This window comes from Leptosomus discolor, chromosome 7 (genome assembly GCF_034619465.1).
Source record: "Leptosomus discolor isolate bLepDis1 chromosome 7, bLepDis1.hap2, whole genome shotgun sequence".
In the NCBI taxonomy this organism is placed as follows: domain Eukaryota; kingdom Metazoa; phylum Chordata; class Aves; order Leptosomiformes; family Leptosomidae; genus Leptosomus; species Leptosomus discolor.
Window position 1 is genome coordinate 41,849,628 of NC_141397.1, and position 17,699 is coordinate 41,867,326.

At 38.9% G+C, this 17,699-nt stretch overlaps 1 protein-coding gene across 1 annotated transcript in view; it reads right to left on the reverse strand.

The window, feature by feature from the left end:
• Positions 1–17,699, reverse strand: part of LOC104350103 (glypican-5) — a 383,557-nt gene that overhangs the window by 232,292 nt on the left and 133,566 nt on the right. Inside the window, exons 4-6 of the mRNA XM_086468316.1 lie at positions 15,488–15,618; positions 10,737–10,796; positions 8,760–8,885 (exon numbers count right to left, since the gene is read on the reverse strand). Of these exons, the coding sequence (XP_086324442.1) occupies positions 8,760–8,885; positions 10,737–10,796; positions 15,488–15,618 (317 nt within the window). The remainder of the gene's footprint in view (positions 1–8,759; positions 8,886–10,736; positions 10,797–15,487; positions 15,619–17,699) is intronic.

Here is a 17,699-nt window from a genome sequence, read left to right on the forward strand (position 1 = left end):
CACAGGATGAGTTTGAGTAGTGGTGAGGGGTAGCTATTAACTATTGCAATCTCTCCTCCCTATAGTTGATTGAGGCTGTGCAGGAGGTAATTAGCAGCCTTATTAACATTTACATGCTTGCATGGCAATGAACTTTAACACTCACCCCTCACGTGTCCTGGCAGAAGGACACATAATACACTGTCCAATGCCTGTCAGAGCTCTGCATCGTTCTGAAGGGTAAGCGCAGGCAAATTTCTCTCTTAAACATTCACTTCCAACACTGTATTTGATTTATGCTACAGGATTTAAAAAAACCCCAACAAACAAAACGATGACAACAAAAAAAAAACCAAAACCACTGCAACTCCTAGAAAATACCTTAAAAACTGCAAATCACAATGAAAAGATATAGCATTTTACAACTTACAGCAAAGAGTCTATCTCCAGAAATTGTCTACATTGATGGCACAAGAATAACAGAAGCTAAATGCTTTTTAAGTATGCCAAGTCTAAATGATTATCTGTGTTTTTCATATCCAGATGGCTGCCTGCTAGAGCCTAAGGAAATGAGAAAGGGGACAAAAACTCATAAAACCTGAAAGTCTCTAAAGGAAAATATTTTGAGAAAGGAAGTCACTGTGATTTGCCACTTCCTTTCTCAGCCAGCCTGCACAGGCCCTGAGAGCCTAACAATCCATGACATGATCTGCTCAAGTCTGTGGACAGGTGTCACCTAATCCCTCCACTTAATGCAAAATTCCAAGAAAAACAAGTAAAGTACAGAAGGAAAGGAGGAAGGAAAAGAAGCGTGGGTTCCTACTGAGTGTTACAAACATCCTTCTCTTATATTTCCAGTAAAACGGTTTAAAAGCCATTTTTGTATTGAAGTTTTTAACCCCAAGATGTTACACCTTAAATTTCCCGAGAAAGTGATTGCAACCTGAAAAGCAGTTGCTGTAAAAGAATCTCCCTCATCCTCCACCAAATCAGGCTACTACATGTTAAACTTGTAGACTTCAGTGATGTGAACATGTTTTTACTACCTTTTAACTCCTCATAGCACTAAAAAAGCAAGGCGGATTAGGAGAAATGAGAATGAAGACTTTAGCCTGTCTCAAACATTTTAATGCAATACTAATTTCAAAGTTTGCCACATTCAGAGAAACCACTTCCAGATAAAATCCACCCATACAGATCTGAAGAGATACATCCGAAATGATGATGGGATCTGGATCTGTGTCTGACCAGCAGAATCCTTCTTCTACTTCTACCACCATTCAGACTAAGCTAACTAGCAATAAGAAAAACACCATTTCACTGGGAAACTCAAGAAATTTCCTCTTGAAACTGAGAGGCAACAAACACAAAATTCCTTAAAAGTAATTTTCACAAAGGTTTTTCTTTTCCCACTCCAAATAAAGCTAAGTTTTATCTTTTGATCCAACTTTTATATATAGGTTCCAACTTAGAAATGGTTACAGTTCAACAACCATTAAGCCTGACAGATGAGAAAAAGGGTAGACAGAAAAATGACAACTATTACAGTGGCTTAAAGCATGCGTACAGCTGTTCTTTATAATGCTAGTTCTAATTCCTGGTTATAGATACTACATATATGCACAAATCTTTAGTTATGATTAAAAATAAGCACAGCAGTTCCCAGGGATTTGATAGGACAACCAGTCAAGTGTCCAAAAAAACGCTTTACTTGCTACAACTGAGGAAAGAAGATCCCTAGCAACAGGGAGAAGAATTCTTCCCCTCTTCCTCTCCTCTTCCAGTATTTCCATACCTGAAAATATTTTGTGCATGGTCATAATTTCATCGTTTCAGCAACAGGGAGAGAATTTGGGTTTGTTTTTCAGTTTAAAAAAAAAAAACAGGATTACCCAAAATGATGAAACCAGGCTGCAGAGCAGCTAAGACTATGGAAGAAACAGCATGCTTCAAAGTCACTAGTACACAACTTGCTTGCACTTATAATGACATTTCAGTACTTCCTTGTTTGCCTGAAAGAAAAAAAAATGCCAGCATGGAAGATTGTGTTTCTCAAAAGTATTCTGAGAAATCAAACTCAAATAGTCTACTTATTAAATACTGTACAACAAGGAGATGACCACAGAAATAGATGGCTCAGTGTTCAAAATGTAGTTGTATCAAATAAGGACATGCAAAACCTGGAAGGGGAATAAGCTTTTCAAGTTTATTTGTCCCATAATTTATAATCTAAACAAACATTACCAGTAACGTAAACAGTCTTAAACTTCAGTGCAAATAGCAAAGACTTAACAGAGATCTCTCATTTAAATGCAATTAACATAATAGATGTTTTGGTCTGAAGCAAGTCATTGGTCTTTAAGACATGGAGTTCCAAATTCTGTTCTTACAGGAACACATGCTTTTATTTCAAAAGAGGAAGGAGTTGTCAAGGTATCAGATTTAGAACCATAAAATCAGACTTTAGAACCAAGGCCACAAAAATGATCAGGGGGCTGGAGCACTTCTCCTATGAGGACAGGCTGAGAGAGTTGGGGTCGTTCAGCCTGGAGAAGGCTCCAGGGAGACCTTATAGTGGCCTTCCAGTACTTAAAAGTGGGCCTGCAGGAGAAATGGGGGCAATCTTTTTAGCAGGGCCTGTTGCAATAGGACAAGGAGGAATGGTTTTAAACTAAAAGAGGACAGATTTAGACTAGATAAGGAAGAAATTTTTCACAATGAGAGTAGCGAAACACTGGCACAGGCTGCCCGGAGAGGTGGTAGAAGCCCCATCCGTGCAAACATTCAAGGTCAGGCTGGATGGGGCTCTGAGCAACCTGATGTAGCTAAAGATGTCCCTGCTCACTGCAGAGGGGTTGGACTAGATGAAAGGTCACTTCCAACCCAAATTATTCTATGTTCTATGATTCTAAATATTAGTTCCAAAATATTTTTTTGAAACGTAGTCAGAACACGATGCAACAGTGAATAACCATCAGGATTTAAGGCAACATTTAGTTTATTTGGAAATATTTTAATAACTGTGGCAAGCAAAAAAAACCCCAGCAATGTCCATTTCTTCTTGACACAATCTACTACTACTTCATGACTTCGCTAAGCCATTTCACAAATGCAGTATAGATGAGCAGGCCACAATAACCACTACAGCTGCCCTGTTTCACTCGATATTTATTCCATCAAAACCTGTGATGGCTAGTCAAAGTAGTGTTTGGCGTAAGACCACTTAAAATATGAGAGACAGAATTGTCTTAGATTTGTTGAGACATTGAAACATCAATACATGCCACCTAATAAATCTACTCTTCTTTTCACACATTTTTAACTACTGGTGTGCCCAAACTCCTGTTAATTGACTTACTCTTACTCTGGCTTCGAGTGTGAAACGATAGTCACATGCCACGAAAAGGAGCCCAGAAAAAGAAAAATCTCTGAAGCAGCCAGCCACTCACTCAAAAAAAAAAAAAAAAAATCCCTATCTTAACCTCCTAATTCTGTAGAAACTTCCAACCTGTTCCACAGTTAGGCATCAAGTAGCAACAACTGCACAACTACAGTGCAATCGCAATTGGTAAAATGTCTCACTGACCTAGAAGTGTCACAACCCTTTGCTTAGAAAAAGTCATATAATGCTGCTGCGCATCATGGTCATGATTCAGATTTGCTCCTGAGGAATAATTTCTCTGCCAAACTTTTGCAAGCTTTCTTTTTCAGAGTTGACCTGAAGGTTGACACTGTTCTAACAGGCGTTGTTGGGGTTTTTTTTGTCAATGGAAAATACAGCATCGAAACAGCCAAGAGCCTGGATTCAGGTTACCATCTGCAGCCACATCAGTACCTGCTGTGATCTCATTAGGTTTCACACATCCAGCACAGACAGGCTGGCTCAGCTCCGGGATGGGACATTTCTGTGAATTCAGAAAGCAGAAAACCTGCAAGCCAGCCCAGTTTGAGAGCTCTGAAGCAGTACGCTACCTCACTGTTAGGGATAATGTGCTATCAAAATGTCACCATAGACTAACTGCATCAATAGATTGCATTGATACAATCTTTTAACAGGCTTCTTTATATACTTGCTAATTATAGCCTCTAAGTACTTATTATTTGAGGTAGTCACAGTTTCAGACCTCAAACTTCAAATGCAGGTGGCCAAGTGACCACCAGGTGTGCCTACATTATCATGTCAGTTCTGATCAGGTTTACACTTTTCAGTTAAACACCTGAGTGTCACCATTTCTCACACTCCAATTTATACTGCAGAGCCATCTCAGAAACAGATTCTTCTTTCAACAAAACTAAGGCCACACTTCAAGGATGCTAGTGGAATTCAGTCCCCAGGAATGCACTGGAGCCAGTCTGAAGTAAAACCTCCAAAGTACAGACAGTGTGGGCATTTTCTCTGAAGATCCATGCCTACTGTGCACTGCAGTTTAGCTCCTACAGAAAAGTCGTCCATGGCAGCAGCTGCCCAAGAGCGACCAGAGCAAATCTTTTGTCTAACCTTTTGCCTCAACTCATAGAGAAAAGAGACTTAGACGCGGCATGTGGTTGCCTCATATCTGCTCAGACAGTAATTTTACAACTTGCTCTTCTATGAGCTGAATTTGCTCATTAATTCGTCCGTTTTTTTAAACATGCAAACATACTGAGGCAAGAAGTTTCACAGCTTAACCAAAAGTTTAGCAAAGGAATATCTACTTCTGTTTTCAAGCTGTCACTTCTATATTAAAGAAGACGCCCCTTGTTCTCGTAATGAGAGAGACAGTGAACAACAAATCCCTATTCAGCATCTCCACAACATGCATTATTTTTGTAGGCCACTATCATATCTTTCCTGTGTTAGGCTGGAGTGCCAGGCATTCCACATATAGGATCCTTCATGCCCTTGATCCTCCTTCCTTGTTGCTCCTTCTGTACATTTGTGGTTCTGCTCTATCTTTCCGAGTTTGGGGGACAGCAGAACTGCAGGCACCACATGACTGAGGCAGTGAAAGCCACCTTGGTGCACACCATTCTGTATGTAACATTTGGATTGTTGTTCTTATGTGAATCACTTTACATTTGCCTATGTTGAATTTCGTCTGCCATTTTATTGCCTAGTCATTTCATGTCACAAGTTCCTCCCACAAGTAACCACAGTTGACCCTTTTCTAGGCAGGATAACTTAGTTTCATCAGCACATGCTGTCACCTCAGTATTCACTCCCCTTCACAGGTCTTTTATGACAGATGAACAGCACAGGTTCCAGCACAAATCCCCATGCACTGCCACTGGTGACCTCTTTCTACGGTAACTTATGACCACCTATTACCTACCCTCATTTTCACCTTTACCAGCCTTCTCTGAAGCACCTTATCATGTACCTATCAGAAATCCAAGCAGACTATAGCAATCCAGCCTCTCTACCTGCTTGCTGTGTCCTTCTAAAGACTCTCAATATGTTGATTCCTTTCCCTAAGCATCACGTTCATCTGCTTATTCCTCCTACAGATTTTACTGTTACCAAGTTTACTAGCCACACCTTTCTGAAATCCTTATTTTGCTAAAAATACAATGATATCCTAACTTTTCACATCTTTCTATAATCTACCATTGGAGCAGTCTTAAAGAAAATACAGCATCACAATGAATAATTCAACTATTTAACCCTTTACTCCTAGAGTTCTTAGGTGAACAGTGTGTGGTCCTGGCAGTGCATAATGGTTCATACTGTCAACTTCTGCAATCTCTTCTATGGACATGGTATTGAGATAATCAGATGACACACTGCCAGCAAAGAAAAGTTCCAGCATAGAAATTTCTCCAAGCTTGCTTTACACTGTAAAATATTTTTTTCAGCTTTTCTGCTCTAGCCTTATCTGCTCTGAGCATTTTTTGCATTCTCAGACCATTTATTAGTCTCACAGACTATTTCTTATATGAAGTCTTGTTCCAGGAAGAAGTTGCTCAAAACAGTAATTAAGAGAAAGACAGTACTCTTGGTGCAAGTATTTCTAATGTCTTCAAAGGCCCTGAAGTAGAGGATTCCTAGCAAAGTCATGTTTTGCTATTCATCTGAAGAGCAAGCCAGAAGCATATTCTCAAGCTGGTGGAAAGAACCTGGCTTTTTTTATGGTGTATTTACTGGCAGCTTTTTTTTTTTTTTTTTTTTGCCTGCTGGTGCATTGATTTAAACATGATAAAACCCAATCCAGAAAATTATAGTAACAAAAAAGTACAATGAGAATCCTGTTTAGAAGATCCTCTGACAGACCTCAAGTGCCCTTTCTACTAACTGAACGCACAATCCCCATTTCTGAGTAATAATTTCATATTGTTTCAGGCTGCGTTTGTGTGTCAAATGGTCTTTAAAGGTTGAGTTAGTTTTTCCTAAAGAGCTTAAATGCCAATTAGCATGCAGCATAAATATTTCTCAGCTTTCAAATAGCATTATGAAATGCAAGAAGCATCGAAGAAACAGGAACCACAGCTTTTGCCAGTTCTGCAGCCTGAGTAACCTTAAACCCAGATTCACAAGAGATCCACCAGATTAACTGGGGTGATCTATTTTCTGATACAGAGTTAAAAACAAGGCTCTATTTTGAGTTCAGAGCTGTTTACTACTGCTGGTATTTAATCCTCTGGTCTCCTAGGAAAGCAGAAAGAGTAAAGAGAAATGCATCTTCAGGCACCACCAGGACAGGTTTATTTCCCATGTGGGGAGAACTGGTGACAAGTCCAGCCTATAAAACAGAGGATGAAAGGAGTAAATTTGCCAGCAGGCAGGCACCATGTTTGTGCTGACATGTAGCATTGCTGGCAGGACTGGCTGCCTGCAGTGTTTCCTCCTTTTAAGGCAATCAATAGTGCAACAGAACTGATAAACATATACATATTGCTGTCTGATTAAACGTATGAACTTAACTTTTATTTCCTTATTTGCCTATTTAATATGCTTATTTTATGTTACATTATTAATATATTTAATATATTTCAGTGTTTGGTGGTGGGTTTTGGTGGGGTTTTTTTGTTGTTGTTGATGATGATGTTGTCATTGAGGTGTAGGGTGGGGTTTTTTCCCCCTTTATTTTTGCTTTTAATTCAAAATGAGGGGTCGTTAGTCTTTTCCCTGCTACTTTTCCCACCTTCCTACCCTTTTCAAACCTGAAACTCTTCTATGTCTACAGCTCTGGGAAAGTTACAGACTGGCAAAGGAAAAAACCAACCGCTTTCTCCTTCATGCCTTTCTAAAACATGTATATCAGCAATTTAAGTAGGTTTTTTTTTAAAAAAAAAAAAAAAAAGATAAAAATTAAACCTAAATTTTGATATAAATTGCTGTTCAGAGTGTTGATATAGAAAATGTTTTTCTTTTTTGCTTTTCTTGTTTTTCTTTTGGCCAGAAAGCTATTTGTTCTAAAAGTTAACTGTGTGTCCAGCAACACGTTACCATCAGAAGGGACTCTGAAACAGAAATACTGATTAGAAATACCAATATTCTCTCTGCTTCCTCTCCATTACTTTTGCTGTAAAAACTTCAATCAGTATTACAACCGCTACCCATCAATATTTAGAATACTACATTGTTGCCAAAATCTTCAAATATATGCTTCTGCAATTAATTTGTAATGCCAAGATACATTGAAATATTAAACTTCTAAGCAGAGTTGTGTGGGAGTCAGAACTTCCTTTAACGGGACAGTCTGTAATTGAAACATCTCTGTTCCACATTGGAATCATTAAATGAGTTCCTACAAAACAATTTTCAATCATGAAAAATTGTTTAAAAGCAAGAAAGCAGAATGCTAGAACATTATCTTTTAAAACTGCTACAGACCACAAACACACTTCAAAAAGCAACAGCATGAAAGTGACAGAATCCCATGGAATGTCTCTGTTTTGACAAAAGACATTTTTGGTAAACGTTTACTAGCACACTTCCAACCAGACCTCAGCAAAAACTGACATATACTTTGACAATGATACTAACAGATACAGTTGTATTCTGAACACCTCTTTTTCTCCTCAGGGCATTGTTGCCTCATTTTATACAGAGTAAGAGAAATTACACCAGGAAGTTTAGTTCATTGACAAGGAAAGTGAATTTTCCAGTTTAGATTCTAAAGGATGATGTGAAAGACAATGATAAAATACAGAGGGGGGAAAAAATTAGCTGACAAACTAGAAAGATCTTTTCACCCTACAGAGCTTCTAGCTGCTCTACTAACATGAAAAGGTACATTCATTAATTGTTACTTTATATGAACATGCTCTGGTAAGGATGCTGGGCAATTCCAAAACCAGTTGTTATTCAAAGCACTATGTCAGAAGCTGAAGAAATGGCGATGAAATCCTTTAAAAACATAATGATCCAGTCACAGTATTTTTCTGACACCTTCCAGGAAGGGCTACACATTTTCTAATTATGGCCAAACACAATGTTCAGCTCTGCTCTAGTGAGCCTATCAACAGCAGACTGGAAGGACCTCTGTACTGTTTGCTAACAAAGCTTTAGAGGGTAAGATATCTCTACAGACCAAGAGCTGTCTCTCTATAGTGAAAGAAAGGGAGCCCACAAAGCAGCCCTTCAAGCAAGTGTTGTATTCTATATATTTAATATAGATACCTAACACTCAGCACTAACAGCCTTTCATTTTAGCAAAACCCTTGCTCAACTAAGTATCTACTTCACTATGAAGGAGAAACTTATGATGACAACAGCGTCTCAGAATGTTTCTGAAACATCAGAAGGTTATGAAGTCACCTTTTTCATCATTAAGGAAAACTTTTACTTGTAACTTTACCTTTCTACAACATCCTCTCCGTTCCAGCAGGTTGAGCTGTCTCTCATCACCAGGTCTCCATCACACAGCCTTTCTGCTATAGAGGCATAAAAGGTTCGGGATCGCTTCATGTAATTGATGAATTCTCTGTAATATACGAAGAACACATTTAACAACAGAAGACCATACTTACGGTTTAAGCTCCCTGTCAACTTAACCCTCCACAAGATTAAGAGTTTAGAACCCTTACAGAAATTAAGTCACCCAAGTTGATTAATTCTATTTCTACTGTATTTCTACTCCTACGTATCATCCAGACTTGTTTAGTCCAGTGTTAATACACATAATTACATACAAAATGTGGCTTTAACAACTTACCTTAACACATCTCACACAAAATTTGAAAAAAGCCTACACCTACTATCTCTGTATAAACAGATTAAAAAAAATATCCCTAAAGGAGTTGTTTTTTTTCTCTGTTACTGGAAGCGAGTATTTCTCCATTTCCTGCACATGTGTGAGATGAATTAAGAACATTGTATACAACCTCCTGGGTTGGGCTTCCTAAAGCTAACATCCCATCACAAAACCCACAATATTCTATAAGTACCCCACATGCAGCAACAGTACAGACAGCCATCTCCTTGAGATGTGGTGGGGCCAGTTCCTCCCCATCATCCCTAGCCATGTCCGATTCTTATTAGAAAGAAATTTCTCTTCCATCACGTCTGGCACTTCACCAAAACTCCTGGCCAACACAGACAGTCCATCTGTGATCATGTGTGTATGGAAAAATGCCTTGTGGACAAACTGCTGCCTTTTCTATAGTCTGCTTATACCTATAATATGTATCTGGCTTATGAGGCAGTCATAAAAATAAACTGTAACAAAACAAGGGTCAATTCAGCACTCAATTGACTCAATTTCAAAATGAGAAATTACCCTATCTCCACAGCTTCAGAAGCTCCTGTTTGGTATATGATGTTAAAGATATTGAGAACAAGACGCAGGACAAACTGAGCTAGAGCTATCATGGAGATATTTGCTTGTCTCGGAAGTCTCTCAACAGCCCACTGGGAAGGCCAAAGGACTCATTGTGGTTTATAATGTTTCTGTCTAGCAGGCTGTAAGGGGACACTGCACTGAAGAGGTGCCTGGGGATACAGCTGGATGGAACTTGGCACAAAACCAGTCAGGATTTTATCATTCTTTTGGGAACAACAGGTGCTTTAAACAATATCAAAGTCCATTGCCAGGTATCTATCTCTACAAGGTTTAGGCAGTGGTCAACTCTCCCCACAGCTGTCTCTATGCTTTCTCAAAAGCGTTTAATCATCCCATTTATCTTGTGTGCTAAAATTCCGCTCTAGATAAATTAGTCATCGCATGGTCCTAAGGAACTACCTTACCCTAACAATGCAGGAAAGCTGTCAATTTAAGCAAAGAAAAAAAGCAGGTACGGGGGTTACAATGAGGGAATCTGTATTTCTACCTCTTGACCACTAACTTACAAATATGAGCTCTGTGTATTTATACAGTAAAACTAGGCCCTGACAGAAGGCCACCTACCTGACAGAATAGCCAAAGAGTATCAATTATGCAAGGTGCACAGATGTTAAACATTTTGTGGTTCTAAACCAGAGTTTTCTATGAAGGAGAAAAAGAGCACCCTTTTAATAGTCTAAAGCTTGTCTTACTCAGCTCCCCCCAAGAAGGTTAAACTCCTTTGCATTTTCAGCAGAGTGGTGCTCTGACATTTCAAAGTAGCATCTTAGCAAAGGCAGAATTGTGTGTCCAACTCTTAAACTTAACACTTGAAAATATTTACTTTTCATCAGTATAAAACTAAACACACTAGGTAGAAAATGTAGTTTCCTAGTGCGCCACAGAATAAAAGCAGCAATCAAAAGTATGACAATTCCTAGATTACAGCTGCTTACAATGGAGATGAGCTAAGTGTAGAGACAACAAAGTATGTCACCTTGTTTTCAGTCTTACCGAGAGATTTTTTTCAAACTTCTTGATTTGTCATTCTTTGAAGCTTTCAGAGGCAGAGAACTGGAATAGGCCAGGGAGAATAAGCATCAGTCAGGAGAGGTTGGGGAGGAGGGAAGAAGCAGGAATTCAGGCAAATGAGGAAAAGAAATGAGAAACAAAAGAGAAAAGTAAAAATTATTTGAAAAAAAGATCATCAAGCACATGCATAGGATAATATAAGAAAACAAATAAGGAGGAAAATTGTCATAAGATTTTTCCAAAGTATAGATGCAATTAAAAATGTCAATGCAATACTGAAAAAAAAACCAAACAACTGAGACTGTTTCTCCCAATAATTTTTAAATAAGCAGCATTTACAAATGCAGCTCACAGCAAAAAAAATGAAAATAAATTCAGTGGTACTTAAATTAACTATAACTGATACCAAATGGAAGAATTGTAAATACATCAGGCTATAAAAGAAAACAATGGCAAACAGTTTAGAATGAGCACCATGGGAAGGGGGATCCAAACAAGTAGTATCCATTTTTTGGTACAACGAGCAATTTGCTGTCTGTTAATAAATAATGTGGATACAGATATTTTTTGCTGTTCAGTTCTGGTCAGATTGCACCACTGGAATAGAAAAAACAAACAACTTTGCAAAACAGAAGAGACAGGCTCTAAGGTAATACTTCTACCATTTTTCCTGCAATAACTCTGGTAGCTCTTTAGTGCAAATGCATTTCATGGCACTGATATTCCGAGGTCCCTTAATTAACATTAAACATTGTATTTAACACTAACATCATGATGCAATTTTCCACTTACATGATTTGATACCACATTCTGCTCTTTCTTATACCTGTACTCTCATGTATAAAGTAATGGCAACAGCTGGAGTAATGCCTGCAAACAGGTTCAACGACACTTGTCAATCCAGTTAACTCTTACTGGAGAGAGCGAGCACCACCTTCAGCAGCTCTGAGGACACCCAGACAATGGCAGCTTTGCCATTGTACTTTCTGGGAGCTAACAGCAGGGGTGGCCACAGGACAGGATGGACCTGCACTGATCATCAGCGTCACCTGTCATCACTGAAGCAGTGATTCCAACACAGTCAAAAAAGGAAATGAGAAACAGGGAAAATCTGGAACCTGATGAAACTTCTGCCTTGGACAGTCAGTCAGAAATGTTTGATTTGTTTCCACAGTAAGTTAATTTGCATTTGGCATTAATAATCTGTTTTGTACCAGCAGTTTAATACTAAAATTTTAATAATACCATGTGATGCCTGACCCAATAGGTAGTTAATTTTAAATAAAAATAGCTGCCATTGACTTTAAACATTACCAAAAACTCTCAAAATTATTTATATTGAGATGTATAAAAGATCCCTAAATCCATTGTATAACAAAGAAATCCCAACAAAATACCATTTCAAAGCCTGCCTCTTCCAATTAGGGACCTAGTATTGTGTTATAGTTCTTTGTTGAAAGTACTTTTATACACAGATCTGCAACCAGTCTATGTTTAGTGGTTTGAAATATTACATGCAGCAGACATGCTAAAAGGCAGGTAGTCTTCGCTAGGAGTCCAGACCCTGACCAGAAGAGCACTTTGTGCTCAACTCAGCAGTAACATTCCAATTTACTGATTGAGATTCTGTACATGCTATGTACATTCCCTGTACCATCATATGGTTTCAATTTCCTTGTCATCTCCACTACATGTTGTAGTAACCTCCACATTAAAAAATGATAACAGCAGCAATCCTGCCGATTTCAGTTAATCCCTGAATAAGACTTGAGTAATGCAAAAAAAAAAAAAAAAAAAAATCAAATTTATACTTTTCAGCTTCATCAGAGAAAACGTTCCCTACAAGATCATAGAATATTTATTCAAATTTCAGCTTCTTACACAATTGCCCCTGACAGTTAGTGTTGCATAACAAAAATATGCAGGAAAGTAATGCAGGGGAAAACAAAGAAAGATGGAAAATCTCCCAGGAACCCACGAGAATGAGAGGAGCTGAAAAGGGTTCAGGTACCACAAAACAGGATCCAGTTGCTACATGAATTCAGGGACCAAGCAGGACCACACTGTGCAGAACAGCAAAGGGTGAGGCCTGCCTCCAGCCAGGCTTGAAAACCACACACCCAGAAGAAAGACCAGCCAGGCAAAGAGACACCATCTTAACAGTCCCAATTTTCAACTGCATGAGCAGCCTCAGCTTTACCAAACAGCTGAAACCAGAGGTTCTCAAACTCTTTGGAAAAGGAGCGTGATTTTGTAACTGGCCTTGCTAAGCCGTGAAACCTATGGAGGAAACACACATATGTAGGTATAAGTTGTTTGGCTCTAGGTTCTCAAGGGCATCACTAAGCAGGTACTACAGAAGAGACGAGGGGCCGTGCTATTGTGGTTTCTCCTACAGATGTGCTAACCAGACTGGTTCTCCTCTTCAAGCCTGGGAATATTCTGACACATTAAGGGAACAAGCCACAGCTTTTCTGTTTACTTGGGCAGTACTGGCTCATTCATTCTCTTTCTCTTTCCCTCTGTTAAAAGGCAGGAGTCATGTTCCACACTCCCTCAAATTAAAGATCATTTGGAGAGATGTCTACCACACAGACCAACAGACTCAGTCAGGCTGATTCCCTGTGTGACTTTGTACCTAAACTGACAGGCAACTGACATTATTGCTCTTCATTTTTTAAAACACCAGAAGAAATGGCGCCAAAACAAGATTCATGTAATTACTCTTATAATCTAGATCCCCTGTAGCAGTTAACTGTCACTCTAAGCACATTTTACACAGCCCACTGCAGGAATGATTTCACCCATCCACTTCAAAATTTTATTACCTAAAATTGCTTTTTACTGATAACATATGTGATTAAAAGATAGGTGATGAACACCACAGTGATGTAGTCAATCACTGTGTATTTCACTCTATTTACTGTTTTGCAATCATTTCCAAGAAGCAAAGTACGAGCTTCACGCCATGTGTTCCATAGGAAAATTTAAAAACATTTTCCACTTCTTACTAATTATGGCATGGCTCCATCATTCATTTTTGGTGCACAGGCTCTCCACAATACCTATCAACACTGTACTTCAGTAATGTTTTATGCTAACTATGTGAGGATGGCCTTAGTTTAGATTTTTTTGATAAATTAATTTTCAGTGCATAGACCAATTTTGGGAAACTGTCTAATTTACAGTGTATTAGGTTTAGTATATTTTCTTTTCCATCTACAGGTCTTACGTTTTAAAAGGTCAGTATTCAAATAATTCTAGATGGTTAGGAAGGGGAGGGAACAGATACTCAAGTGACAAAGTAGTGTTGTCGTGCCATTAAAAACATCAACTTGCATCTAGAGGTTACCTGTTAATAGGTTGGTAATTCTGCCTTTTTTGGTTGTCGGCATATAAATCCCAGTGAAATCAATGACTTACACAGAAGATGGCCTAGGGCTCTGTGGTTTTAAAAGCATATTTTGTTAATTGTATTACAACTGTTCTTTGGATTATTTCTGCTGAATTTATTAATTTAATTTCCTTAATGCTCTTTTCTCTGATTTGCATGGTAAAAATATATTAGCTCCAAGCACTAGCACAAACTGTTGTATTTTGGGTTTAAATTACAAAGGGATAAAAACATCGCTATCACTCAAAAAACTTAGCTTCCTACTATTACTTTTATCTTTTAAAGCAATTTTTTTAATTCATGTAAGTTTAGATGAGAATTAAAATAGAAATGGATAAAAATTGCATCTTTACAACTCCAACTCCAGAATCCAGGCTACGGAAATTTTAACGTTGCTGCCTGTCATCCACCTATCCAACATAGAGACACACATGGAGTCCCTGGGAAGATTAGACACTGTTCTCAGAAAGAGGCGTAAGCCCAGCATGATTCCACTTACTTCACTGAAGTTGTTTGAGATTAATAGTGGTGTAACAGAGAACAACATGTTAGCCAGAAATATGTCACTGTGATTTTATGGTCAGTTAGCTCTGATATCTACTCATGTATCATGAGTGGGATTGCAAAGACATTCTTCCCTCCCCACTTAAAATTTACAGAACACCAATCCAGGAGCTACACGAGGGAAAGTGAAAGAGAGACTAGGAGACCTGGGAGTGGGAATACTCATGCCAGGGCCAGTGGCAGTAATTCAGCTGTCTAGTGTCTCAGCTGGCATACAGCTGGTGAACAGAAGCCAAGATGGACACAAGCCTAAACAAATGCTTCTGCTCTTTCTCTGTTATGTAACAAATCAAGGAGATTGCAAGGGATCTTATTACTCCTCCCAGCCCTGTGAAATGAGGCACTGACTGTAGGTCAGGGCAACGAATCTTTCCTTTTCACCCCTTCCTCCTTCCCATCTCTTCCCATGGATAAGCTCAAATCCTCAAAGATCTGGGGAGTTTTATTTTAAGTAATTTAGACTCAACTGTGGAAATTACTCGGACTTTGTTGAGGAAAAGCTTTCATCATTTTCACTGAAAGTTTCTGGAAATAATGAACACCTTGGTGCTAAGTAACGACATCAAGTCTGGCCTGTGAAAAGCTTTTCTTGGAGAAACCTGCAATGTAATACCACAAAGACATCTGTGTAACTATCAGTGATGGCAACAGCTAGAGAGCACATAGACAACGTGACAGAACTGTGGCTCTGACTTAAACACTATGGTGCAAGGAACCATTAACACAAATTGTGAGGCAGAGAGTTTATTTCAAAGCAACTGTTGCTCAGGGTTACCTTCTTTTATTGTTCAGACTAGCATGAGCCATCACGAATGCCTGGGTTTCAGTCGCTTCCTTCACTGGCACTACATTGTCTGATGACAGGTTCCCTTCTTGTTGTTTGGGCTGTCCACACACTTTATCAACCTGTATGAAAGGAAGGGAAAGGAAAATTTGGTTTGAATGGAGAAACTAATTTACAATTGCCCAAAGGTCTGCTTGTTCCTTGTGGCTGGTGTTTACTGCAAGAGAAGGTGTCTGGCTGAGAGAAAGAAAGGATTCTTCTTTCCAGGACCTGGAAACCAGTCCCCTGCATAAGAATGACCAAATTACAAGGCAGTGCAAAGATCACTGCTACCAGAAAATCGACAGTCATGGATTTGTCACTGGGTACCTGGACTATAGCACACCTGGGAACAGGCTGAAATAGTGACTGATGAAAGCATTGCTAAACAAAACTATTATTTAGAAACATACCTGGAGTTTGAAGGCACACACATTTTGGTGGAACATCTGCCCTGTATATAGAGAGCAGAGTTTATTTGGTGTTTAAAGGGGCTTGTAATGAGAACACGACTGAGTCTTCCAGCCTTGAACTAGACAATGTTCTCTTGAAACAGGAAAATAAGCAAAAGTAGTCAGCATCAACAAACCACTATCAATAAAGTCTTTTCTTGGACAAAACAGAATGAAAAGAGAATTTCCAGCCCTAGGAATCATCAGTGCCTTGGATCCTGGGTTCAGAACGCTCACATTGCTCGGCCATTTGCCCTTATTGCCCTTCCTGAAGCCTCACATAGGGGATATAACACAAGGCCAGGAGAAGGCAGAAAGCAAGCTTGTGTTTACCCTTTGTGCACTGTGGATCTGACACTGCTCCTGCACCCTGACACATTTATTTGCTGTAGCAGCTTTAAGTGACAATAGCAAGACAAATCTCTTCCATTTCTAATCCACAAATAAGTTATCTGTAATGTTTTCACCTACACTTAAATCCTCAAGCAAACACAAAAACATGACAAAGGAAATCCTATTTTGGGCATGGTATTACCAGAGACCTTAATCACACAGAATCCATCACCCCTCACAGCACTGAGTTTGGTATTCCTTCTTCTGTTTTCCATTATAATCAGGGTGAGATGGATTCCTGCCAGACTCTGCATTTTACTGCATCTTTCAGACTTGTACTGAGTCACAACTGCGTATCTGCTGAGTATTTCAGACCACGGACAAAATAATTTTCTCTGCCCCTTTGCACCACTATGTTACACACATACAGGACAATTTTCTTTACCGTAGCCCATTTCCTCCAGGAAAACTACTGCTATGTAAAGTTATGACATTTTCCTCTGAAAAAATAGGCCAATCAAACATGAAAAGTTGGAAGCTCTCTAGGCAGGAGTATGAGTTACAGACTGGTCCAGTATGACATGCTGTGAAGAACCTAAAGCTGTGAAAATTGAATGAGAACATATTAGATTAATCCTGACATATCTCCAGCAGTCTCACCCAACACCATGCGCTGTGTAAATTTTTCTGGTCTCACCAAGGACTAGCACAGCATTGTTCTAAAACACAACTTTGTGAAATAAAATAGTCTATTTCAGTCCCTTCTAAACTTCCGAAAATTAAAAGAAAAAAACCCGATCACATATCACCACTCCGTGCTAATGAAAATATAAACCAAAAATGCCTTTTGAACCCTTTGGAGCTGAACAGAGGGTCTAACACAGCTGGACCACATTCCTGCACAGGATGCTCTCTCTCCTGTGCCCCAAGTTTCCCAAGTCTCCTACAGCATGCAACCCGAATTCCCAGTGTAGGTTTCTGCAAAATCCATCTTAGATTACATCATGTCAGTAAAGTTCATGTCTTCAAATTACATACACCTCAAATCTAGTCACTATGGATTTAAGACAGTTTTAACCAACTAACACCAGAGTGGTTTGGAAAAGCAATGTGGTTCTCATATACACAACCGATGAAGAACTCCAAGATTTTTCTTTTTCCTGTGAGAAGTTTCAAAGAGATTAAGAGTCATCATTTTTGTTGTGAATCAATAGTTTAAGCATTCAAATGAAAACACTCACTCTGTTTTGATTTGTGTTTTTGATAGCATAGAAATAAAATTACTCTTTGAATTGCAGAAGTTTCAATATTTTCTATGCCAAACCTTAACTTCGTGGTTTTCTTTTTAAGCAGTAATAACAGTTTCCTGCATATCAAAC